This window comes from Carlito syrichta, unplaced genomic scaffold, assembly GCF_000164805.1.
Source record: "Carlito syrichta isolate Samal-C Ts95f unplaced genomic scaffold, Tarsius_syrichta-2.0.1 Scaffold309854, whole genome shotgun sequence".
NCBI lineage: Eukaryota > Metazoa > Chordata > Mammalia > Primates > Tarsiidae > Carlito > Carlito syrichta.
The window spans coordinates 64,548-89,551 of record NW_007253950.1 but is presented as its reverse complement, the minus strand read 5'-3'; the positions used below and the strand labels follow the sequence as shown (position 1 = coordinate 89,551).

General features: G+C 39.2%; 1 protein-coding gene across 3 annotated transcripts in view; it reads right to left on the bottom strand.

Annotated features, from left to right (window-relative positions):
• Positions 1-25,004, bottom strand: part of CNOT1 (CCR4-NOT transcription complex subunit 1) — a 100,361-nt gene that overhangs the window by 27,611 nt on the left and 47,746 nt on the right. Inside the window, exons 14-29 of one of the 3 annotated variants that reach the window (XM_008068000.2) lie at positions 21,159-21,278; positions 20,222-20,344; positions 19,895-20,046; positions 17,847-17,997; positions 14,898-15,099; positions 13,705-13,851; positions 12,224-12,348; positions 11,691-11,977; positions 10,306-10,384; positions 7,345-7,575; positions 6,869-7,009; positions 4,214-4,393; positions 1,831-1,947; positions 1,195-1,305; positions 659-736; positions 314-491 (exon numbers count right to left, since the gene is read on the bottom strand). In XM_008068000.2, coding sequence (XP_008066191.1) covers positions 314-491; positions 659-736; positions 1,195-1,305; positions 1,831-1,947; positions 4,214-4,393; positions 6,869-7,009; positions 7,345-7,575; positions 10,306-10,384; positions 11,691-11,977; positions 12,224-12,348; positions 13,705-13,851; positions 14,898-15,099; positions 17,847-17,997; positions 19,895-20,046; positions 20,222-20,344; positions 21,159-21,278 — 2,422 coding nt within the window. The remainder of the gene's footprint in view (positions 1-313; positions 492-658; positions 737-1,194; positions 1,306-1,830; positions 1,948-4,213; positions 4,394-6,868; positions 7,010-7,344; positions 7,576-10,305; positions 10,385-11,690; positions 11,978-12,223; positions 12,349-13,704; positions 13,852-14,897; positions 15,100-17,846; positions 17,998-19,894; positions 20,047-20,221; positions 20,345-21,158; positions 21,279-25,004) is intronic. The other 2 variants (XM_021717540.1, XM_021717539.1) reach the window with 2 other exon arrangements.

The window sequence follows — 25,004 nt, the reverse complement described above, 5'->3', positions numbered from 1 at the left end:
GCTGAGGCGGAAGGATCGCCAGAGCCCAGCAGGTGGAGGCTGTGGTGGCTGGAGCGGCCACTGCACTCCAGTTCAGGTGACAGAGACTCCAACTCAAAAAAAAAAAGAATAACCACATGAGTTAATAGGATGGAATCTAAAAAGGTAACACAACACCTAGTCATTATTAATTTTTACTTGACAATTAGAAGGGTCATCAAAACATATACAGTTTTACCACATTATATGGGAAAATTATAGTTTGCTATATATACTGAAATGTTCCATTTAAGAGAACATCCCAACAGAGAGCTAGACTTATTAGCACACTTACTTGTGGTTGTAATGGGAGGAAGTTCTTCTGGCTGCTTGACATCTTTCTTTGGAGCAGAAAGTTGCTCATCTAAGTTCTTTAGGCGATCTTTATCCTTTAGGAGGTTTCCAGGTTTTAGCTCATTGATATCTAATGCAAGGTTCTTGCAGAGGACCTCAATCTCGAACTTCAAGTTTAACTGCATTATTCCAGAATTTCATGAGAATTTTTAAAATGAAAAAATTTAGTTTTATTCATAACATACTATACTCTTAATTGTTACAATGTTTCCTCCAAAATGCTCTACATAAATTTTAATAACGCGAAGGCGAGGATGTTCCAAAGGGTAAAGAAGCAACAAATTACCTTTAAGTCATGTTCCTGATGTAGCTCAGCTAATACATTCATAATTGCCATGGTCCAAGGGTTTGGTGGCCTAAAAACCTACAGGAAAGCTATTATGTTAAGCTGGACCATAAAGCAGCCTTTATATTAAAGATAAACACGTATGCCTATGTATGTGGCCATAGCAAAATCCCTAGCCTTCCCACCTACACTACTTTTCAGAAAAACACCAAACTCAAAGCTACTCACTAGAATCCTATACTTTTAACCTAGTCACTCAAATTGGAAATCCAAGTGCCACAGAAAAAAATGGATTTAACTAGCCATATGTTCATAAGAATTAAAATATAATCTCTTGACCTTGTACTGAAACAAACCAACTCTTATAAACTCTTATAAAACAACTCTTGGGGCAACCCCTTCAGGTCTCCTTCCACTGTGGGAGTTTTTCTGTCCTCTCAATAAATCTTGCTTTCTCATTTTCAAAATATAAAAACAAAAAAAACCACAAAAACTCTCATAAATTAGTCATGAATAAAATATTAAGATCTACTCACCACACTACGAATACTGGACTCTAAGACTTTGGCAACAAAGGGCACTACATAGAGCAATTCTTGTTGTCCTTTAACATAAGCCTCTAGCAGCAAAGATTTCACATCCAAGTCCTAGAATGGAAAAATATTTTCAAAAGCTGGAAATACACCACAAAAAAAGGTATTTTGCTAAGTTCATCTCAAAAACAGCAATCAATATATCTGACCCTTACAAAAAGGAAGGTATGACAATTCAAAACATGGGCCAAAGGCTTATAAAAACCCAGTAACAGTAATAATGTTTTTGAGTTCGTAGCCCCGGTTAGCGTATTGTGGTTCAATCACAGTTCATCGAGCACTGAACTCTCAGGCTCACCTTTCACTTCAGCCTCCTGAATAGCTGGCACGAGAGGCACAAGCTACCACACCCGGCTAAATTTTTTATTTTTTGTAGCGACAAGGTCTTGCTATGTTACCTAGGCTGGTCTCAAACAATCCTCTTGCCTCAGCCTCCTAAAGTGCTATGATTACAGGCATGAGCCACTGTGCCCAGTTTCAATAATTATTAAAATAGTCATAAACACAGTCAAGACTTCTAGACAAAATATGCTGTTTGAAGTCACTCAAATTTTACATGAACATTTAGCTTAAACTCACAGTGTGTAAGATGGGTTTATTTTTTGCTAATGTAATCATTCCTAGCCAATGTCCTAAATTCTTCAGCAAAGAACGATCTGAGAAATTGGCTGCAGCTTTGTCAGAAGTCAGGAGCACCTGAAATAGTTTAAGATTAAGAAAGATATGAGAATGAGTTTATGAAATTAGTCTCAACTAAATGCTTGTAATTCTATTAAACTACTAAAAACAAGTTGCTGTTTCTGAGAACATACCCCAAAATATCCATTCCATATATCGTATCATTATCTTTTTTGCTGTGTTCATTACCCAACGGTGTCATTTTTTAACAAGTCTTAAAAAGTAATACAAATACACTGTATGAAATTCAAAAAGTACACAAGGTTAAAAGTATAGTTATCCTCTTTAGAGAAGTATGTTCAAGCTGAAAACCTTTTTTCTGTTTTCAGGTTTTGAACCAGAGACCCAACTGCAAATCTATTTCTAAGTGCTAAATTCAATGTAAATTAAGATAACAGCTATGATTGTAAGTCTTTCAAGGCAACAGGCATAAAAAGGAATGTAACCAAATTAGTATCCTACGGCAATCTTCAACATGGCTAGGTTATTAACACATCTCTGGAGTCAATTAAGATAACTTTCTGAAATACAGTGAATATTGATTATATACTTCTTTTAAAATTCTAGAAAACCCAATTCATTTACTTGATTCTCTAGTTTATGCTTTACCAGGGTGACAGAACTATCACAAGCGAGTGGGGCGCAGACACACACATAAGTACACACCCATCTACTCCATGGTACCTCTTCGTTTTTAGCTATGTTTTAATTTTTCTTCAAAAAATAACAAAGTCTTGCTTAAAATTTTGTGGGAGTATGTGGGAACATTCATGTATCCCAACTATCCTTGCTATATCAGATAATAAAAGCCAAATATAGTCATGTTCCTTAACTCCATAGAGCAACAGCAGAATGGCACAAGTCAGCTGTGCAATAGAAAGAGCCAGGAATTCTTTTGCACTACAGCGTAACCAAGAATGGGGAAAATTCCCATCCATAGGTTTAAATATAGTGCTGGTTCCTAAGTCAATGTCCTAACAGCTGCATGCTGTTTCTCAAAGAGTGCTAACAGCTGCATGCTGGTTCTCAAAGTTTTTCCTCCTAAGAAACAAGTGATGGTTTAGCAATGAGAATGTCTGAATTTTGTTGAATTAACAAGTCTGACTTTAAAATAAACTGCAGAGAAACCTGCAACAACAATTTCACAAATAAATGCATAGTATAGAGGCATCTGACAGTTAATATCATAAGATACACATGAAAACATTCACTATAGTAGTATTTATAATAAAGTGATTAACAACCTAAATGTCCAGCAGTAACATACAGCCATACAACAGTTTCTACAACTATAAATATTTTTAAAAAGAGGTACTACAGCTAAGAGTGCAGCAAAATCCAAAGAGGAAAAAAGCAAGTAAAAAAAATGCACAAAGCCGGGCTTGGTGGCTCAGCCTGTAATCCTGCGCCTTTGGGAGGCTGAGGTGAGTGGATTGCCTGAGCCCGAGGGTTCGAGACACGCCTGGGCAACTTGGCGAGACCTCATCTCTACAATAAAACAAAAATTAGCTGGGCATGGTAGCGCGTGCCTGTAGTTCCAGCTACTTGGAAGGCGGAGGCGGAAGGATGGCTGGAGCCCAGCAGGTCGAGGATGCGGTGGCCAGGAGCGGCCACTGCACTCCAGTCTGGGCGACACAGTGAGACTCTAACTCAAAAAAAAAAAAAAAAAAGCACAGAAGGTGATGTCATATAGAACATGCTAAGCAATACTACATTGTTTACGTGTAACAGATGGCTAAGTTCTAACATCATGGAAAACAACTCTGAATAGTGGTTACTTCGAAAGTAAGCAAACAAGGCATACCTCTAAGATTAAATTCTTCATAAAACTTAGTTCTAGCCGGGCTCGGTGGCTCAGCCTGTAATCCCGCACCTTTGGGAGGCTGAGGTGAGTGGATTGCCTGAGCCTGTGGGTTCGAGACCCGCCTGGGCAGCAAGACCTCATCTCTACAATAAATCAAAAAATCAGCCGGGCTTGGTAGCACATGCCTGTAATTCCGGCTACTTGGAAGGCTGAGGCGGAATGGTGGCCGGGAGCGGCCACTGCACTCCAGTCTGGGTGACAGAGTGAGACTCCAACTCAAAAACAAAACAAAACAAAACAAAACAGAAAAACCTTAGTTCTACATATGAAACAAAATCTAGAGCAATTGTAATAGGTACCTAATACTGACAATATATAAGGAAAAACAGCAAAGATTCTACCAAAAAAATCCTACTTATACAATCAAGTATTTCCAAATTCAAAGCAATATTTAAAGAAAATACAAGAACCAACTCTTACTTTGATGTTTCTGTAGGTCTCATTCAAAACCATCTTGTTAAATTCAGGATTCTTCAGTGTGTCAAGGAAGTTTGAATATAGGCTGTGAAAGTTTGGTTCAATACTGACTCTCTTCATAACCAGATACTGTGAAACCCAAGGCATAAATTCTTCTTTCACAGTTTCCTTTAGCTCTTCAACCTAGCCAACCAATATGACATGGGAAGCACAGAATTACACTGCAAGGTTTAGTTTCAATGAAACATACTATAGAATATGGCTTCTTACAAAATTAACTAGATGCCAAAGCATCATGACTTCCCTCACATCAGATAGACGCTATGAAGAAAAATATGTTCAATTCCATAGTTAATAATATCTCAAACTGTAGATGATTAGGACTATGGTCATTTTCACCTTTAAAATTATAAAACATGTAGTTCCACCCCCCACCTCTACCTTAAATTACTAATCTACAACCTGCTATTAACAGATCTAACATCAGAACTGTATTTTCCTAAATTTCCAAATCCAGGAATCATCTATAAGTTTGAAGCTTCTCTCCCAAAAATGATACTAGAGGTCTTAATTTTTCCCCAGCCAATTATGCTGGGATTTTGAGAGATGGTGCTTGCATTACATTCTGAAACCCACTTGTTTAAGTCAATCTTATATTGGCTAACACGTATTTCTGAGTATAGCTGACCCTTGAACACAGATTTGAACTGCATGAGGTCAATTTATATCTGGATTTTCTTCCACCTCTGCTACCTCTGAGACAGCAAGGTCAACTTCTCTTCTCCAGAAAAGTCTACTCAGCATGAAGATGAAGACCCTTTAAATGACCCACTTCCACTTAGTAAATATATTTTCTCTTCTTTATTATTTTCTTAACAACATTTTCTTTTCAGCCAGGTACAATGGCTCACGTCTGTAATCCCAGCACTTTGGGAGGTGGAGGTGAGAGGACTACCTGAGCCCAGGAGTTTGAGACCAGCCTGGACAACCTGGTGAGACCTCGTCTCTAAGATTAAAAAAAATTAGCCGCCGGGCTCGGTGGCTCAGCCTGTAATTCCAGCACTTTGGGAGGCCAAGGTGAGTGGATTGCCTGAGCCCGCGGGTTCAAGACCCGCCTGGGCAACTTGGCGAAACCTCATCTCTACAATAAATCAAAAATTAGCCAGGCGTGGTAGGACGTGCCTGTAGTTCCAGCTACTTGGAAGGCTGAGGCGGAAGGATTGCCGGAGCCCAGCAGGTCGAGGCTGCGGTGGCCGGGAGCAGCCACTGCATTCCAGTCTGGGCGATAGAGTGAGACGCCAACTCAAAAAAAATTAATTAATTAAATAAATTAAAAAATTAAAAAAATTAGCCAGGTGTGGTGGCATGCGCCTGTGGTTCCAGCTACTTGTAAGGCTAAGGCAGAAGGATCACCTGAGCCCAGGAGGTTGAGGCTGCGGTAGCCATGAGTGTGCTACTGTACTCCAGTCTGGGCTACAGAGTGAGACTCCTACTCAAACAAAAGAAAACAAAACCCATTTTCATTTATCTGGTGAATCTTATTCCAAACATACAGTATATAATACAAACAACATTTTTAAAAAGTGTGTGTGTGTGTGGTTGTATCAGGGTCTCACTCTGTCATCCAGGCTAGAGTACAGTGGCATGATCATAGCTCACTACATCCTTTTTTTTTTTTTTGAGTTGGAGTCTCACTCTGTCGCCCAGACTGCAGCCTCGACCTGCTGGGCTCTGGCGATCCTTCCGCCTAAGCCTTCCAAGTAGCCAGAATTACAGGCATGCGCTACCTCGCCCGGCTGATTTTTTGATTTATTGTAGAGATGAGATCTCGCTGCCCACGTGGGTCTCGAACCCACGGGCTCAGGCAATCCACTCACCTCAGCCTCCCAAAGGCACGGGATTACAGGCTGAGCCAAAGAGCCCGGCTCTCACTACATCCTTGAACTCCTGGGCTTAAGTGATCCTCCTACCTCAGTCTTCCAAGTAGCTAGGACTCCAGGTGTACACCACACCTGGTTAAATTTTTTAAAAAATTTTTGTAGAGACAGTCTCACTACGTAGGCTAGGCTGGTCTTGAACTTTAGGCCTCGAGTGATTCTCCTGCCCCAGCATCTCAAAGCACACTGGGACTAAAGGTATGAGCCAATGTTTCTGGCCTAATACACGTGTTAACTACTGATCAGTAAGGCTTTTAGGGAAATCAAGTTATACTGATATTTGACTGCACCCGGGATCAGTGCCCCTAACACCCATGTTGGTCAAGGGTCAACTATATACCTTAGTATATAATGTGAGGAGGTAAGTATCATTTTGATGCTTTTGACAAAGTCTATATCAGTTATTAGGCTCTAATAAACACTCTGAATAGTCTCTGGGAAGAAATAAGTTATGACCAGAAGTACAAATGAAATGTTCCCTCATCATGAGAATGTTAAGTTTATTTTTTAATAGCCTATATAGTATAAAACTAAGCATTTTAAACTGTTACTATTTACTGTTTACAAAAACACAAACACTGATTGGATATCCACATTCCCTTCGCTTTGATTCTGCAACCTCTATCTTTAAAGTAATTATTTAAAAGGGTCAAAAAATATATCCTTCAAGCTGTTAGAAAAAATAGGAAAGAGCACTTATAAACTATGACATCATGCTCACCTTCTGTGTCATGTTTGATTGTGAGAGATTGTTGAAGATAAAAGCAATTTTCTCTTGGATATTTTCTGGGGGCTCCACAATTCTCTCAGTTTGATCTGTGGCCACAAGCAGTGTATCTATATTTGTAGTATTAATAGAAGGCTAAAAAAAAAAAATAACAAAGTATATAAGGAAAGTAAGCTGAAATGCTTCTTTGGAAAAATCCCAGAAAAGAATGTATACAGATTTCTTTAGTATAAAAAATACACACAGTATGACTGTCCACTGGAAATAATGGGCAAGAATATATACTGACCTATTAATAAGGCTGCCTCTGGAAAATATGGGAAGAGTATATACAAAGAGCAAAATACTGGTCATTATACCTTTTTTAAATAGGCATGTGTTATGCTTATAATAAAATTATAATACATGCTTATTACTGGATATATGACAACAGAACAAAAATCCTGGAGAAGTAAGATAGAACTACTTACTGGCACATCTTTCTTAAAGCTGACTCCAGTTGGCCTGGTCACTGTAACTGTTTTAGCGACAGTGGTTGTTGTTGAGGTGGTTACCATAGTGCTAACCTGACCAGCAAGAGGAGCTTTTGCTGGAACCTGGGCCTGAGCCTGGGCCTGAGCCAGCGCAATACTTCCAGGGGTTGTGATAGAGCCTTGCATTTTCACAGGAGGATCTCTAGACTGCTGTCCATACTCAATATACTAAAGGGGTAGGGAGAAGGAAAAGAGTTAACCCAAACTGAAAATCTTAAACTATATGCCCCTCACTTCTGAGAGGGTAAAAAATCATTTCAGAATACTCTTTTGGTTCATCTATCTCCCTTACTCCTTACCCCATCCTGGCCTAATAAATAAGTAGATACAATTCCTTCAGAAATAAAATATTAGCTTGCTAAAGTATTTATGACAGATAACTAGTCTAGCAAAACAACTTCCAAAAAGGCAGTCCCAAATAACCACATATACATTTATTTAAACCTCTTAATAAACGTAAACTTTAAAACTCATTTTTTATTGGACACTGGTGAAAAACATAAGGCCTAAAAAAAAACACTGCAGTGTGAGTTATATCTCAGTAAAGCTGTTACTACCCAAAAAAACCGAAACAAAGACAGGCACTATATACAGCCAAGTCAATAAGGGGAAGCAACATCAGTAATGAGTATTCTAGAGTAGATCTTCCTCCCTATTTAACAGACCGATAATAAACCTCCCTCCCGCTCCACAAACATAAATCAGAAGGCTGACATCAGGTTTCTGATACAATCTCAACTGTCTTTACTTAGCAAAAATACATATAAAATCTTTAAAAAAAATTTTTTTAAGTAAGAAGGAGACTCTCTGAAGAAAGTATAGCTCTTTATATTGGCAAAGTATAGAAAGATAAACAATGATCTCTCTCTCTTCCTGGCTACCTGGCCTGAGTGTGCTAGGGACCAGTTCCGCGTGATCACTCCAGTGCTGTCTGGCTTGCTCTCCATATTCCTGGCCCTGAATTGCCACAATTTGATCACTTGAACGAATATATTCCTGCCTCCTATGCCATGGTCCCTTAGGCGAATTCACTGAAGTAACCCTGCCCCCTAAAACCCCAGAAATATGAGGTAGAAAGCAATGGACTAAATAATTTCAAGTATGTCCAAATTGTGATCTGATTGATTCCTTATAAATATCTTATAAATGACTATTCATCTACTTTATATAACAAAAAAACCCAAATCTAATAAAATAAAGTTAATAAAGATTAACTTGGCTGGGTGCGGTGGCTCAAGCCTATAATCCCCACACTTTGGGAGGCCGAGGCGAGAGGACTGCCTTAGTCCGCAGGTTCAAGACCAGCCTGGGCAACATGGTGAGACCTCATCTCTACAATAAATCAAAAAATTAGCTGGGCGTGGCAGCGCACCTATAGTTCCAGCTACTTGGAAGGCTGAGGCAGAAGGATCGCCTGAGCCCAGCAGGTTGAGACTGCAGTGGTCGGTAGCATGCCACTGCACTCCAGCCTGGGCGACAGAGTGAGACTCCAACTCAAAAAAAAAAAAAAAAAAAAGATTAACCAACTTTCCTGTACTATATAAGCTGACTTTCACCAAAACTAAGACAAAGGTTAAATAATGCCTACCAATCAACCCAAAATCAATCACTAAAACAATGGTTCTCAAACTTCAAGTACAACAAAAATCACACAAGATAACTTAAAAACATATATTCCTGAGGTCTATTTCCCCAAGGACTGCCTCCTTTAAAACAAGCACCTCAAAGAAATCTAAGGAGATGATAAGAAGTCCATATTTTTATTTTTTATTTTGTTTTGTTTTTTTTTGAGTTGGAGTCTCACTCTGTCACCCAGACTAGAGTGCAGTGGCCACTCTTGGCCACCGCAGCCTCGACCTGCTGGGCTCCGGTGATCCTTCCGCCTCAGCCTTCCAAGTAGCTGGAACTACAGGTGTGCGCTACTACGCCTGGCTAGTTTTTTGACTTATTGTAGAGATGAAGTCTCCCTGCCCAGGCGGGTCTTGAACCCGCAGGTTCAGGCAATCCACTCACCTCAGCCTCCCAAAGGTGCAGGATTACAGCCTGAGCCAGCAAGCCCAGCAAGAAGTCTATATTTTTAATAAACACCGGTCTAAGTGTTATGTGTAACAGCTTTAAATCATATTAACACTTAAAGCAGAGAAAAATTTTACTGATTTGTATACCTAAGATTCTCACTCCAATTTCCTTATAGAATCAGGTAGGCTTTCCACACATAACTAGTATAAAGATTCTCTTAATAACAGTAAAATATGCCTATTCTTCAATAGCATTAACATGCTAAAAGAACTAGTAAAAATCTGATTAAATCAGGCAATCCCACCACTTAGAAAAGATAATCTATGAATTGACTGACATTTTATTTTATTTTATTTTATTTTTTTGAGTTGGAGTCTTACTGTTGTCCAGACTGGAGTGCAGTGGCTGCTCCCGGCTACTGCAGCCTCAACCTGCTGGACTCCGGTGATCCTTCTGCCTCAGCCTTCCAAGTAGCCGGAATTACAGGCGCACGCCACCACGCCTGGCTAATTTTTTTTTTTGATTTATTGTAGAGATGAGGTCTCGCCAAGTTGCCCAGGTGGGTCTTGAACCCGCGTGCTCAGGCAATCCACTCACCTCGGCCTCCCAAAGCGTGGGATTACAGTAGGCTGAGCCACCGAGCCTGGCCTTGAACAACATTTTTATGTTCTCTTATAAAGCCATAAAATGAGCAACAATATGTATACTTAGCTCATGCTAATCATGAAGTCCCAAAACAAATCAAAATAGATAAACCCATGATTCAGTATCATTCAGAGTTTAAAGAAAAAGGGATAATTTGAGTATACACATTAAAAACAAAATAAACCCTCCAAATACTAAGCTATTACTTGGGCTTTAGGCATTGAGAGCTTTTACCTCCTGTAAATGATGTGGAAATTGCATAAAGTGACTGATAGAAGCCAAGTGTTGACAATACTGGGGATAGTCCTTCAATCTGCCAACAAAAACATTCATTCAGTCATCATTTCAGGTAAGAAAAGGAGCACTACTAATATACTAACAAAAACCTTCTCTCAAATGCTAATTTAGGATACTTCACTATACCTATGAATAACTTATTTGAAAAGAATGCCAGAAAGCCAAATGGAAGAAGTAGAGGGGAAAAAATACATTTTCATTCTATTTACATCAGAAAATAATAATTACGTTTACTTTGGAAAGACCATATTTTACTGTAAGTTAGAGTAAAATGAGCTACTTAGACTGCTATCTGGAAACAACTTTTCATCAACAGATGAATAGAAAAGCAATTTTTAGTCAACCTATACAACAGAATACTACAGCAATAAAAAGAAACAAGCCACTAAAGCATGCAGTAACATGGATAAATCTCAGAAGCATCAGACTCAAAGAACTACATATTATATAATTCCATTTAAATGACCCTCTGGAAAATCTTTGGAGGCAAAACTATAGAGATCAGTGACTGCAGAAGTCTGGGAGATGGACTGATTACAAAGGGGAACAAAAAAAGGTACTGAGGGTGACAAAAGCATTCAGTATCTTGATTGTGGTGGTATTTACATGACTACATAGATTTTCCAATATTCAAAGAACTGGCTGGTCCAATGGGAGTGCGTTATCAGAACCTATTAACATTAGAGTCACTATAGTTGATATACAAACACCCACTGCTAAATTTTGCTGTCTTTATTAAAAAACAAAATTCAAAGAACTGTATATCTATAAAAGGGTGACTTCTGATAGGGCATGGGGGCTCAAGCTGTAATCCCAGCACTTTGGGAGGCCAAGGCAGAAGGATTGCTTGAGGCCAGAAATTCAAAACCAGCCAGGGCAACATAGTGAGACCTCATCCCTACAAAAAAAAATAAGAAGAAGAAAAAAATCAGCCAGGTCCCTGAGCCCAGGAGGTCAAGGCTGCAGTGAGCCAGGATTATGTACTACACTCCAGCCTGAGCGACAGTGTTGAAACTCCAGCTCAAAAAAAAAGGGGAGCGGGGAGAAGTAGGGTGACTTCTAGTGTACGTAGTAAAAGGCATCTCGATAAATAATAAACAGCCAAAAACCCATTATCTCATTTTAGTTTTCCTACCACATATTTGATAATTGTAAGTAATTGATTTGTTTTTGATTCTTCCTCTTCTACTTCCTACAGTCACTGTAAGATCTGTTGATACATGTACAATAATAGGACCTAGCATCCATGAGTTGATAAATGGTAGTCATTTTTGCTTGTTATATTTAAAAAAAAAATCTTCATAGGAAATCTATCTACTTACCTATTTTTAAATCTATCTAGTGCAGCAATTCCGAAATAATACATTTTGGATCCAAAAGGTTTGCGTAAGGCTTCAAGTACATATCTCAAGGCCAGACCGAGTGCCATGTAAGTGACCAGTCCTTTCTCAATTATCCCACCAAATAAACACGCTGTTATATGCAATTCTTTATCAGGGTACTGGGGAAAAAACCGGTATTCTTCAAATAAGTTCCTTAGCATACAGTTAAATACTTCTCGTTCCCTCTTTATAGTAGAGTCTTTAAATCTCTGTAGCATTTCTAATACCTGGTAAAGCAAGACAAAAACAAGACACACGGAAAGGAAACTATTAGAGCCTTCCTCAAATATTCTTAATAGAAGACAGTTAAGCAGAATATTTACTAAATAGAGCTTGATACAGATATTAAGGTTACAAAAAGACACACAGATATATCAAAACACTTAAGAGAGCTGGATTTCTAAAAATCTGAAAAGACCATTTATTTGAGATTGACCTAAATAATAAATAATAAGATTATCCCAGATACTCACCTCATCAACAGACATGGTTGGATGTGGTGGGTGATTATATATTCGCTGGAAATAGCTATTTGCTTCATCATCTATCTCTTTACTAAAGTGCTGATTTGCCTCTGGCCACACCTGAGACAAGTCCGCTGTTAGAAACAAAACAAAAAAGGCATTTAACCCTTCCTCCACACTTCCATAAAACATACAGGGCCAGAGACCAATATAGTTCTAACTTTAAGGGGAAAATTTAAAAACTGAAGTATTAAGTGGTCAAGTTTCCACACTAAAGTGTTTTAGGTAGACATAAAATATCTATAACAAAATTGCCTTACATAGTTCTACTTTAATATTTTCTTTGCTGGGACTTATTAGAACATGAAAATTAGGGTCAAACTCAAAATGCACTTACCCTTAAAACAACCTCATTTCTAATGAGGTTAACCAGTCTATTATTTTATAATAAAAATTACACTTTACAAAAGAATCATCAATGCATGTGCATGACAGACTAATATAAACACAAAGCATGCTACAAACGTAACATTCAGACAAGCCTTTCACACTAACATTATCAAGTCAGCTGGTATACTTTCAAACCTTGTATCATGACTGTTTAGTCCCAATGACAAAGACTAAGTCAATTATACCTATAGATTTATAAGGATGACAACTCTGACTTTAGTTAGGATTATAAAATTACTGAGTAGGTAAAACATTAAAAATTTGGCCTAAACGATATCGTATAGCATATATTATATGGCAATGTTTATGACATACAAGGCTATATACACATTAAAACAACATAACTTTAAAATAAACTACCAAGCCGAAACAGGAATCTGAAAATCTTGCTGCTTCTGCCTTGTTACTAAAAACAAAAATATGGGGGGGGGGGGGGACATCCCACCAACAAATTTTTCAGTTAAGCACAAGTTTTAAGTCTTTTCTCTTTACCATAGCTATGTCTTACTTTGAGGATAAATACCTAAGGATGCTACCTTTATACTTATTTATTTTTTGGTTGGAATCTCACTTTGTCGCCCAGGTTGGAGTACAGTGGCACACTCATGGTTACCCAAGCGTCGACCTGCTGGGCTCTGGTGATCCTTCTACCTCAGCCTTCCAAGTAGCCGGAACTACAAGCCCAGCTAACTTTTTTATTTATTGTAGAGACGAGGTCTAAGTTGCCCAGGCTGGTCTCGAACTCATGGGCTCAGGCAATCCACTCCCCTCGGCCTCCCAAAGTGCTGAGATTACAGGCTGAGCCACTGAGCCCGGCCCGATGCTGCCTTTTATTAACCATAACTTTGTTCTGGCAATCTAGAGCAAAAGTAGAGTGACAGCTCTAATTTTTATTTTAATAATTCAAATCTGTTAATATATTTCCATTAGTCTAGGAAGCATATCAACATATGGCCCAATTAGCCAAATAAGACATAAAATAAAAAACTTTTTATGTGCATCAGTCACACTTCGCAGTCACAGACAACACTACCACTTACAAGGTTTCATCTTACTCTGCTGGAATGTAGGCTGGTTCAGTCCAGAGGTGCCCAGTTTCCTCTGTACAAAAGGGTCGTTATTCACTGCAGGAAGTCCAAGAGCCCCAGTTCCTATACCAGTCAGGCTGCCTGTGCCAAGACCACCTACTGTAGAAAACGAAGGCAGCCAGAAGTCCTATCATTATTCATATTCTTAACTTTATTCACATCTAAGATGTTCTCATTTTAAAAGTCAAGGTCTTTGTGCTAATTCCCTTATTACATTTACTCAATTTTATACACCATAAATTCGTAAGAGGATGGAAAGAGACCATGCCAAAATATCTTCAGCATTATTTTATTATTTGCACTCTTGATAATATGCCAAAAATTTAATGTATACATTCTCAAAGCACATACCAGCGTACCCAAGGTAGTCAAAAAAAAAGAGGAGCTGGCTTGCTTTTCTCAACAATTAAAACTGGAGAATTCCATGCTACTATCTTCTAGTTACTATGAGTCAGGACAATCTTTAAATAGTTAGAGCATTACTAGGAAGGCCTTAATAAGTACAGTAACATCTGTTTAAGTGAATGAATCATCAAAGCTAGAACAATATACTAGCAGTATTTACCAGATCATAGTCATGACAACATTTCAGTTCTTAAGTTTTAGTACTCTGATTTACAGCATGACACAAAAAATACAGAGGGCTCAAGAGAAGTGGGTATAACAAACAAACAAACAAAAGTAGCCTTTATTTCAATATAAAGCCACAAGACAAAATATCTGAAAAAACCCTGAAAAAGTTTTAGGGATTTACTAACATTTTCAAGGTCAGTTAAGTGCAACAAGTCAAGCAGAATAAATTCCTGAGCTTGATATGTACAATAGTTTCTATCTTTATTATACCAACCTGAAGTAATTCATAAAGCTGTGAGTTCTTGATCTAAGCCCTTTAAAATATGTAATTAACACGTGTCACTATTTATACTATCACTTGGTAATAACGAATCCTTACTGAATAATTCAACCAACTTCACGAATACAAAGCTCCAAATTTTTTTTTTCCAACTAGGTTGATATGTTTTTCTCGTCCCAATTCTGGATACCGAGGAAGTTTTCCTTATCAGTGACTACAAACTCCTTACCATACACTTAAGACACAGTGAAACTTGAAAATAATCTACACTCCCACCCACTACCTCCCTTACCTGGAAGCTGTGATGAAAGTCCTCCAATACCACTGAAGGCAGTTGTCTGATTTGGGGTTGAAAGGGGTGGAAATGCTTTTGCTGGTGACTGAGGGGTACTGAATGCAGAACCCAGATTTGGAGGAAAACCCTGCATACTCTGGGTGTGTGGGGCAGCTGAACCACCTATACTAAGAGATGCCATTCCAGCAAGAGGATCAATCTAAAGAAAAACATTTTAAAAATATATTAAACATACTTCAAGAAAAGGTAGACATGACATACGTAAGAAATCTTTGGTCACAGCCCACCATACTCTTAATAGGCAAACTGCAACACCCCCACAATCATAATGATACTTTAATATCAAGTCGAGTGTGCCAGTTATTTTTCTTACTATGTCATATACGGAATAGGTTTTAAGAGTCTGTCTTTGCCAAAGTACAGGCTAAATACTCCTTACTGAAATACTTGGGACAAGAAGTATTTCAAATTTTGGGTTCGGGAATATTTGCATATATGTAATGAGGTATCTTAGGGATGGAATCCATGTCTAAACATGAAATTTACTATGGCTAATCTACACCTTTATACAGATAGCATAAAGAAAATTTTATACAATATTTTTAACCCTTCACACTCGGATATCCCCTCTGAGGGGACATCGTAAATCTAGCAAACCACTCGATGCCCACTCTGAGGGAACATAAAGAGATGGCTGGTGATTATACAGGACAAAATCTTGCCAGCACAAATTTTTCAAAAATGCATGTTTCCTTGAAGTTTTCCATTCAAACTGTATGAAAAAACAAAAAAGAAGCCGGGCTTGGTGGCTCAGTCTGTAATCCCGCGCCTTTGGAAGGCTGAGGTGAGTGGAATGCCTGAGCCCACAGGTTCGAGACCCGCTTGGGCAGGCAAGACCTCATCTCTACAATAAATCAAAAAATCAGCCGGGCATGGTAGCATGTGCCTGTAGTTCCAGCTACATGGAAGGCTGAGGCGGAAGGATCGCCGGAGCCCAGCAGGTCGAGGCTGCGGTGGCTGGGAGCAGCCACTGCACTCCAGTCTGGACAACAGAGTGAGACTCCAACTTAAAAAAAAAAGAAAAAACAAAAAAAGGGATAAAAACAAATAAAGGGATAAAAAAACAAAAAAAGGGATAAAAAACATATATACTGAGATATATGTTTTTAAAAATCAGCTATTGCTATGTGGGAGAATGTGTAAAGTGCTTTCACAGTGATGTACAGACTGGACAACAAATTACATATTATTTTCATGGGAGAAATAAAATGAGACTGCACTGTCTGCTCTAATAGAAAAACACCAAGTGGAAGACTTTACAAATTACTACTGTACAACAAGCATCAATGAACCTGCAATGCTTGTCAGTGACTGTTGCACACGTTAGAAAAATATAAGATAGAAAATTTTTACTTTTTTGTCAAAAATTAAGTTCCTGAATGCCCAAAATTCCATTGTAAGTCAAATATCATTACAATAAAATAATTGGTTCCAATGTTATACCATTTAATATGAAGTGATTCGTTTTTCACTTGTAAAAAAGTGCTATCAAGTTGCTGATAGGTAATCTATGAGTGTAAAGGGTTAACAATTTTTTGCATAAAACAAAGTTATGACTGTCTTGACTCGACATATAATAGGTGTGGTCAGGTGTGGAATTTTCCACTTGTGGCATCATGTTGGTCTTCAAAACATTTCAGATTTGAGAGCATTTTGGATTTTTATATTAGAGATGCTCAACCTACCTATACCAGAGCCATAAGAAGAGGACTACAAAACTTCAAAAATCAACAATTACAATGAACTTCCCTGTAGCTGTTCTATGAAACATTTAGTAGTGACATGGGACAGTTATTACATTAATAAGTCCTTGCAATTTCCAATAAGTCACTTTAAAATAAATAATCTCTCAAGCTAATATAAATAACTTCAACACAAATAAAAACATTAGAATTAGAAATAAACCATCCAGTGAAAATAAATAGTCAAAATTTCGGAATCTGGAGGTGGGGAAAGATCAACTCTGATTTTGAAAACAAAAACAAGGTATGCTATTCATCAAAATATCTTTAAATATCTAGTAAGGGCATTTTCAATCTTCTCAGCTTGTGGCACAACCTCATAGCTTTGTTACTATAGAAAATTACTGGGCAACTTGGTGAGACCTCATCTCTAAAATAAAAAATAAAAAAGTCGGGCGTAGTAGCACACGCCTGTAGTTCTAGCTACTTGGAAGACTCGATGGAAGGATGCCCTGAGCCCAGCAGGTCAAGGCTGTGGTGGCCATGAGTATGCCACTGCACTCCAGCAGCCTGAGTGACAGAGTGAGACTCCAACTCAAAAGAAAAAAAAAAAAAAGAAAGAAAAGAAAATTACAAGGAAATGATTTTTATATAGTAGCCACTGAATCACTAAGTGCCTCTTTTGTTCTTAAACACCTATCGGCTATTCAATGCAGCTTAAAATAGAAGCACAATATGTTGCTCCCAGAGAGAAGGGGGTGGTTGATGTCAGGGAGTAACTTAAATGTACCTTGTTTTTAAAAGAGCAGTTCAGTTGAGAGCTGAAGAGCCCCAGTTATAACAAGTCGTTATGCTCTAGCACTGTTGCTTGGCCCGTGAAGCTACAAACAAGACACATCAGGTTCAAAGGCAGTGCTTATTTCTCAAAAGTCCATGTAATTCTTATTTTAAAAAGAAACCCTTTTCAATTACCTACATAAGTTGTTTTATATCTTTTCTCTCTGAGTCATGTTCTATCTGATAATTAAAATCTATTCTCAACTATAATGACCATTTATGAATCTCCTTTAAAATAAGTGGATGCTAAACATGCAGTTATCTAAAATGTAATAAATTCATACAATTTATAAATGATGATATAGAAGCTTAGTCTATTCAAAGTCTCTGAAGAAATGCAGACATATCAATTACAGCACTAACTTACCTGAACAGGAGAAATGGCATCTAAGCTGCTAGCACTAGGAGGACGTCCTTTTGGCATAACTCCAGGTGGTGGCTGTCTGGCCTTATTCATAACATTACTACAATTGGCTACCATGGTGAGGATAGTTTCTGATAACTCCTGAGAAACACTCCTAAACAGAGAAGTGGAAAACATCACTTGTCATTCCCCAGAATACCTAAATAAACCAATCTGAGTTTCTAGTATTAAGAAAACTTGCTAAAACATATGGCTAAATTTCTGCCATATCCCATGCCTCTGTAGGCCAGACACAAAGGCTCACATCTGTAATCCCAGTACTTAGGAAAGCCTAGGTAAGAGCATCACCTGAGGCCAAGAGTTCAAGACCAGCCTGAGTAACACAGCAAGATCTCATTTCAACAAAATATTTAAAATTAGCCAGGCAAGGAGGCGTGCATTTGTAGTCCCAGCCTCTCAGGAGGCTGAGGCAGGAGGATCGCAAGCAGATCGAGGCTACAGTGAGCTTTCATCATGCTACTGCACTCCAGCCTAAACAACAGAGAGAAACCCTGTCTCAATAAATAAACACTACTGTATTATTACAATATCTAGGTTTATTAAAGTACCCTCTATGACACTCGAACAATGACAAAATTGCTTCACATTTCTCAGAAATGTAACCCCATTGTTAAGCAACACACGACTGTATTAACTCACTATAGAAAAGAGAGACACTCCTAAAGGTATGAGCCTACTTAACTATCTTAGTAACAAATAGAAATATTGTTAGTTTCTACATAATTATTCAAAATAAATTAAAGGTATTTCAATTACAAAGAAACAAGCAGCTTGAGCCCACAGGTTTGAAAACAACCTCGGCAACTTGGGAGACCTCATCTCCACAATAAATCAAACAATTAGCCAAGCGTGGTGGCACATGCCTGCAGTTTCAGCTACTTGGAAGGCTGAGGCTGACGTATCACCTGAGCCCAGCAGATCGAGGCTGTGGTGGTAGTGAGTGTGCCACTGCACTCCAGACTGGGCAACAGAATAAGACTCCAACTCAAACAAACGAACAAAAAAAACAAGTAGTCCCCTGAAGCTTCGTTTTAAAATGTAGCTGCATTCAAAATATCCATTCCTCAGCAAATAAAACTTCATGAAGGCACCATATCTCACCATGTACAGTGGCACATATCCTATTAGCAAGAATATGGGGAAATAGAAACTCACTGCAGATACTTGCACAAAATGGAAAATTTTTTATGGAGAAAAACTTTATAATACTAGCAAAATTACACATGGATTTGCCCCGAACCTAGCAAATCCACTTCTAGTGGCCCCATTCAAAACACTATTCATTGCAACACTATTTGTGATACCAAAAATAAAAACAATCAAAATGTTCACTATTAGAAGAATGGTTGACTAAAGCACAGAATATCCATTCAATGGCACATTATGGAGCAATTAAAAGAAGCAAAAAAGGTCTCAGTGAACTGTAGACTACATGAGCAAATGAAAGAAGTTGCAAAAAAGTATATACTACCTTTGTGTCAGTGGCTACCTTTGTGTCAGTGGAGGGGGGAGGATACACAGATATATGCGTATTTGTTTTTAAAATGCAAAGTTAACCTCAAAATATTAATGAAAATTGTTATCAACAAGAGAAAAGAGTGAACACAATGGAGGTAATAGTTTGAAGGAAAACTCCAAATATACTTTGTTTTAGACCTTTGACTTTAAAACTATGTCTATATTTTAATCAACCATAAAAACAAAAGCAAAGGAAAAAAACCCATTAACTTAAGCCACAACACCCTAATTTTATGTCCTATGCAAAAACAAATTAATTCTGCCAATAAGAAGACAGCATCAATGAGACACATCATTTCAGACATGTTAAAATATTTAAAATTGAGCATCTCTGAATTGACAAAAAATGGTAAATTTAAAATATTAATCTATTTAGAGGCAACTTAATTTTGACACAATTTCACACTTAAAATTATCCATATAACCTAATTCCAGTATTATCATGGAGTAATTTGCAAGAATGTTGTTCTTACCCCGCACAAGCCTGTAGACAAGCCAACATTGTCGCCAGAGTCTCTGGAGGAAGTTGAGCACTCTTGGGCTGGTCTTTCTCTGGGGCAAGTCCACCCAAGATAGAAGGGCACCGTCTCTTTAAAAAAGTCATACATGCCTGGATAAAAGGCTCCTGAAATAGAGAAAAGTCTTTCAGTATATTTGAAATTTCAAACTAAAGATAACTAACTAATCACTATGACTAAAATCCAAAATACATAATATAATCATTGCCATTTTTAAAAGTTGTTTCTTTAGCCATTTTCATCACCAAACTTCAAGAGAATAAATTTAAAAATTATGCATACCCCATGCTCTCGAATTTTATCCGTGAGCCACTTGTCAAGTTTGAGGTATTCACGACGTGAAGCAAGTGCGGCAAGGTCAATAACAAAGGCAAATGGAGTACCATTTAGCAGCATTGACAAGGCCTGTAAGAAAAAAATCATATTAGAAATGACAAGTCAAGCAATTAAGTTACTATCTATTTGTCCTACTTTCTACTTCTTGCTTTTATAAAGCCAGGCATGGTGGCTCACGCCTGTAATTCCAGCACTTTGGGAGGCAGAGGCGAGAGGATTTCCTGAGTCTATGGGTTTGAGACCAGTGTGGGCAACTTCTTGGTGAGACCTCATCTCTACAATAAATCAAACATCAGCCAGGTGTGGTGGCGCAGGCCTGCAGTTCCAGCTACTGGGAAGGTTAAGGTGGAAGGGATCATCTGAGTCCCGCAAGTTGAGGCTGTGGTAGCCATGGCACTCTAGTTTGGACGACAGGGTGAGATTCTGACTCAATAAAATAATAAATTAATAAATAAATAATTACCCTTACCCATTTTTAAAAATCAAAACACAGGCTTAATATAACCTAAGCAAAACCAGTATTAATGTACCTAGTGTTTGATTAAATGAAGTCAAGCTATTTATCAAAAGATCCTGTTGATCCTGAAGTTGCTAAAGGGAAGACGTATACACGGTTTCTCTAGAAATTACATCTCACAGATTACCCAGAGGAAAAGCTCAAGTATCACTTTAAAACAGCCTTGTAACACACAGAAAACCAATTCAAAATAAAATCACTCTCCTTCCCATCCTTTTAGAATTACAAGGTAAAACCTTAAATCTCAATTCATTCTACCAAAGAGCTAGTTACATGTGAATTATTCATAAGGCATCTTTGTCATGTAAAAGTTTACGTTTTATCATTAGTAAATAAACCAGTGTCATTCTGTCCCTCTGAAGTCACCTTCAAGTCCTGGGCCACATCAAGTATTCGAGACAATTTGGCCTGGTCATACTGCTCCCCTCTCATGTACCACTCTGCCATTGCATGCATGATAAGCTGGCGGATTGAGGGAGACTGTCCCTAAGAAAAGTGAAAAAGTTAATTAGCAACATGGCTAAGCATTATGATAGATGCTATTACAAATGCTCAGCTAATTTTACTTGTACTTATGTAAAAACCAAGTATATCTACGCAGACATTAAGCTCAGGCCTCAAACTCTAAGCAATTGCCATGACATTCTTTATGGGAAAGCCAAGTTATTGCCATACCTTCCAAACGAAGCTCACTCCTAAACTTGGGTCATATATTCAACAAACTTATTTGTCCAATATAAGTCTGCATATACAATTTCAAAAATAAAGTTAGAAACAGGATATGATGTAATGATGTGAACATGAGGTAACACCGAGTTTACATTAATTCCTTAAAATTAAATCACAAATTACTGGTGTGTAGTGTTGTACCACTATTTCTGGGAGTGGTGTACTATGCATATTCTAAATCTGGCTATTTCCAGAAATAGAAATGTTTGGTTGTTCTGGTAATTATTCTTTTCCTTTTTTAACCAGAAGCTAGGTAGTCTCGATTTCAAAAATGACTTGAATGATAGAAACACACAGCTAGAACTCAGTGAGTATGTCTCATAGAAGAGACAGCAGCTGGGAACAGAGGCTCATGCCTATAATCCCAGCACTTTGGAAGGCAGAAACAAAAGGACTGCCTTGAGTCCACAGAACAGAACAGCCTGGGCAGCATGGAGAGACCTCATCTCTACAATAAATGAAAAAATTAGCTGGGTGTGGTGGCATGCACCTGTGGTTCACTACCTGGAAGTCTGTGGAAGGATTGCCTGAGCCCAGCAGGTCAAGGCTGCAGTGGCCATGAGTGTGCCACTGCACTCCAGCCTCCAGCCTGGACAACCGAGTGAGATTGTGACTCAAAAAAAAAAGAAAGGACAGCAAGGCAATTACTATTGCTATATCTAAATCATATTCTAGTTACTATCCTAGAGTGGCAAGTGGTTCAAGCAGAACAAGTATTCAAGCAGGATCGAGCAGATGCAGCTCCTTTCTTTTTTTTTTTTTCTGAGTTGGAGTCTTACTCCGTCGCCTGGCAACCGCAGCCTCGACCTGCTGGGCTCCAGACATCCTGCCACCTCAGCCTTCCAAGATGATTGCATTCTTTTTTTTTTTTTGAGTTGGAGTCTCACTCCGTCACCCAGACTGGAGTGCAGTGGTCGCTCCCGGTCACTGCAGCCTTGACCTGCTGGGCTCCAGCAATCCTTCCGCCTCAGCCTTCCAAGTACCCGGAATTATAGACACGCGCTATCACGCCCGGCTAAGTTTTTGATTTATTGTAGAGATGATGTCTCGCCTGCCCAGGTGGGTCTCGAACCCGCAGGCTCAGGCAATCCACTCACCTCAGCCTGCCAAAGAGCGGGATTACAGGCTGAGCCACCGAGCCTGGCTGCAGCTCCTTTCCTAGCTGTCTGTCCTATCTCACAGCAATGATGAGAAAGAAAAGAAGAATGCCTAGTCTAGGCTACAAATAGCTGGTTACATGTTTGTCAGACATTTTGTAAATCGTAACTCTATCATGTTAATTGAGTATCTAGAAAAGGAAGAGAAGCTGAGTGAATGAGAGAACTAAAGTTAAAATTTTTCATTTATAAATAAAGAGTTCTTTCCTTCCTAAAAATTATTAAATAAGGAGTCTTACACAATTAATTTTAAAAGCAGCTGCATATTACTATAAAAATGTTTAAAGAAAAAAGGACCATGTGCGGTGGTGACCCAGGCCTAGAATCTCAGAATGTTGCAAAGCCCAGGCATGAAAACTACATGAGGCTAGGAGTTGGAGACTAGCCTGGGCAACATAGTAAGAACTCACCTCTACAAAAAAAATTACATGGTTGAGGCAGGAGGTCAATGCTGCAGTGAGCTACGGTCAAACCACAGCATTCCACTATAGGCATCAGAGCAAGACTCTGTCTCTTTTAAAAAGCAAAACAGAAAACAAAACCCAAAAAAAGCCTGGTGTGGTGGCTCAGACCTGTAATCCCAGCACTTTTGGAGGCTGAGGTGGGAGGACTGCTTGAGCCTAGGAGTTTCAGACAAGCCTGGGCAACACAGTAAGACCTCGTCACTAAAAAAAATAAAAAAGTCAGGCTCGGTGGCTCAGTCTGTAATCCCGCACACTTGGGAGGCCGAGGTGAGTGAACTGCCTGAGCTCACGGGTTCAAGACCCGCCTAGGCAACTTGGCAAGACCGTGTCTCTACAATACACCAAAAAATTAGCCTGGCGTGGTGGCATACACCTGTAGTTCCAGCCACTTGGAAGGCTGAGGCGGAAGGATCGCTAGAGCCCAGCAGGTCGAGGCTGCAGTGGCCGCTCCTGGTCTGAGTGACAGAGTGAGACTCCAACTCAAAAAAAATAAATAAAATAAATAAATAAATAAAAAACAAGTCAGGCAGAGTGGCACATTCCTACAGTCCCCCCTATTTGGGAGGCTGAGGTGGTGAATTGTTTGAGCCCAGGAGGCCAAGGTTGCAGTGAGGCATAATTATGCAACTGAGCTCTAGCCAGGACAACAGAATGAGGCCCTGACTCAAAAAAATAAAGAAGTAGTAGTCAGAGAGGGCACTTGTTATAAAGAGGAAGATAATTACTTTTGCCCTGCCAAGTTTCTGCATTTATCTTCTTAAAAATGTAGGCATTAAGAAAAAAAAGAATCGGGCTTGGTGGTTCAGCCTATAATCCCGCGCCTTTGGGGAGGCTGAGGTGAGTGGATTGCCTGAGCCCGCGGGTTCGAGACCCGCCTGGGCAGGCGAGATCTCATCTCTACAATAAATCAAAAAATCAGCCGGGCGTGGTAGCGTATGCCTATAATTCTGGCTACTTGGAAGGCTGAGGCGGAAGGATCGCCAGAGCCCAGCAGGTCGAGGTTGCGGTGGCCGGGAGTGGCCACTACACTCCAGTCTGGGCAACAGAGTGAGACTCCAACTCAAAAAGAAAAAAAAAGGAAAAATTAGTGGACAAAATATTTGTCAAAACCTCTACAAAATCAGGGTAAGAAGTATAAGGACTTAAAAGGTATTTCAGCAAAATCTAAAATAAATTTAAATAGTGTATTTAGGTAAACTAGAAAACAATGTTATTTTTCATCTTCTCTTGCTCACTGTTAAACAGTGACATTAGTTGCCCTCTGTTGGAGCTGGGCATGGTGGCTCACACCTGTAATCCCGGCACTTTGAGGTGGAGGGGAGAGGACTGTCTGAGCCCATGAGTTCGAGACCAGCCTGGGCAACGTGGCAAGACCTTGTCTCTACAATACATCAAAAAATTAGCCTGGCGTGGTGGCACACTCCTGTAGTTCCAGCTACTTGGAAGGTTGAGGCAGAAGGATGGCCTGAGCCCAGCAGGTCAAGGCTACGGTGGCCGTCAGAATGCCACTGCACTCCAGCCTGGGAAACAGAATGAGACTCCAACTCAAAAATTTTAAAAAAGAGCCAGGCTCAGTGGCTCAGCCTGTAATCTCGCACCTTTGGGAGGCTGAGGTGAGTGGATTGCCTGAGCCCACGGGTTCGAGACTCGCCTGGGCGGCAAGATCTCATCTCTACAATAAATAAAAAAATCAGCCAGGTGTGGTAGCGCCTGCCTGTAATTCCGGCTACTTGGAAGGCTGAGGCGGAAGTATTGCCGGAGCCCAGCAGGTTGAGGCTGAGGTGGCCGGGAGCAGCCACTGCACTCCAGTCTGGGCGACAGAATAAGACTCCAACTCAAAAAAAAAAAAAAAAAAATTTTAG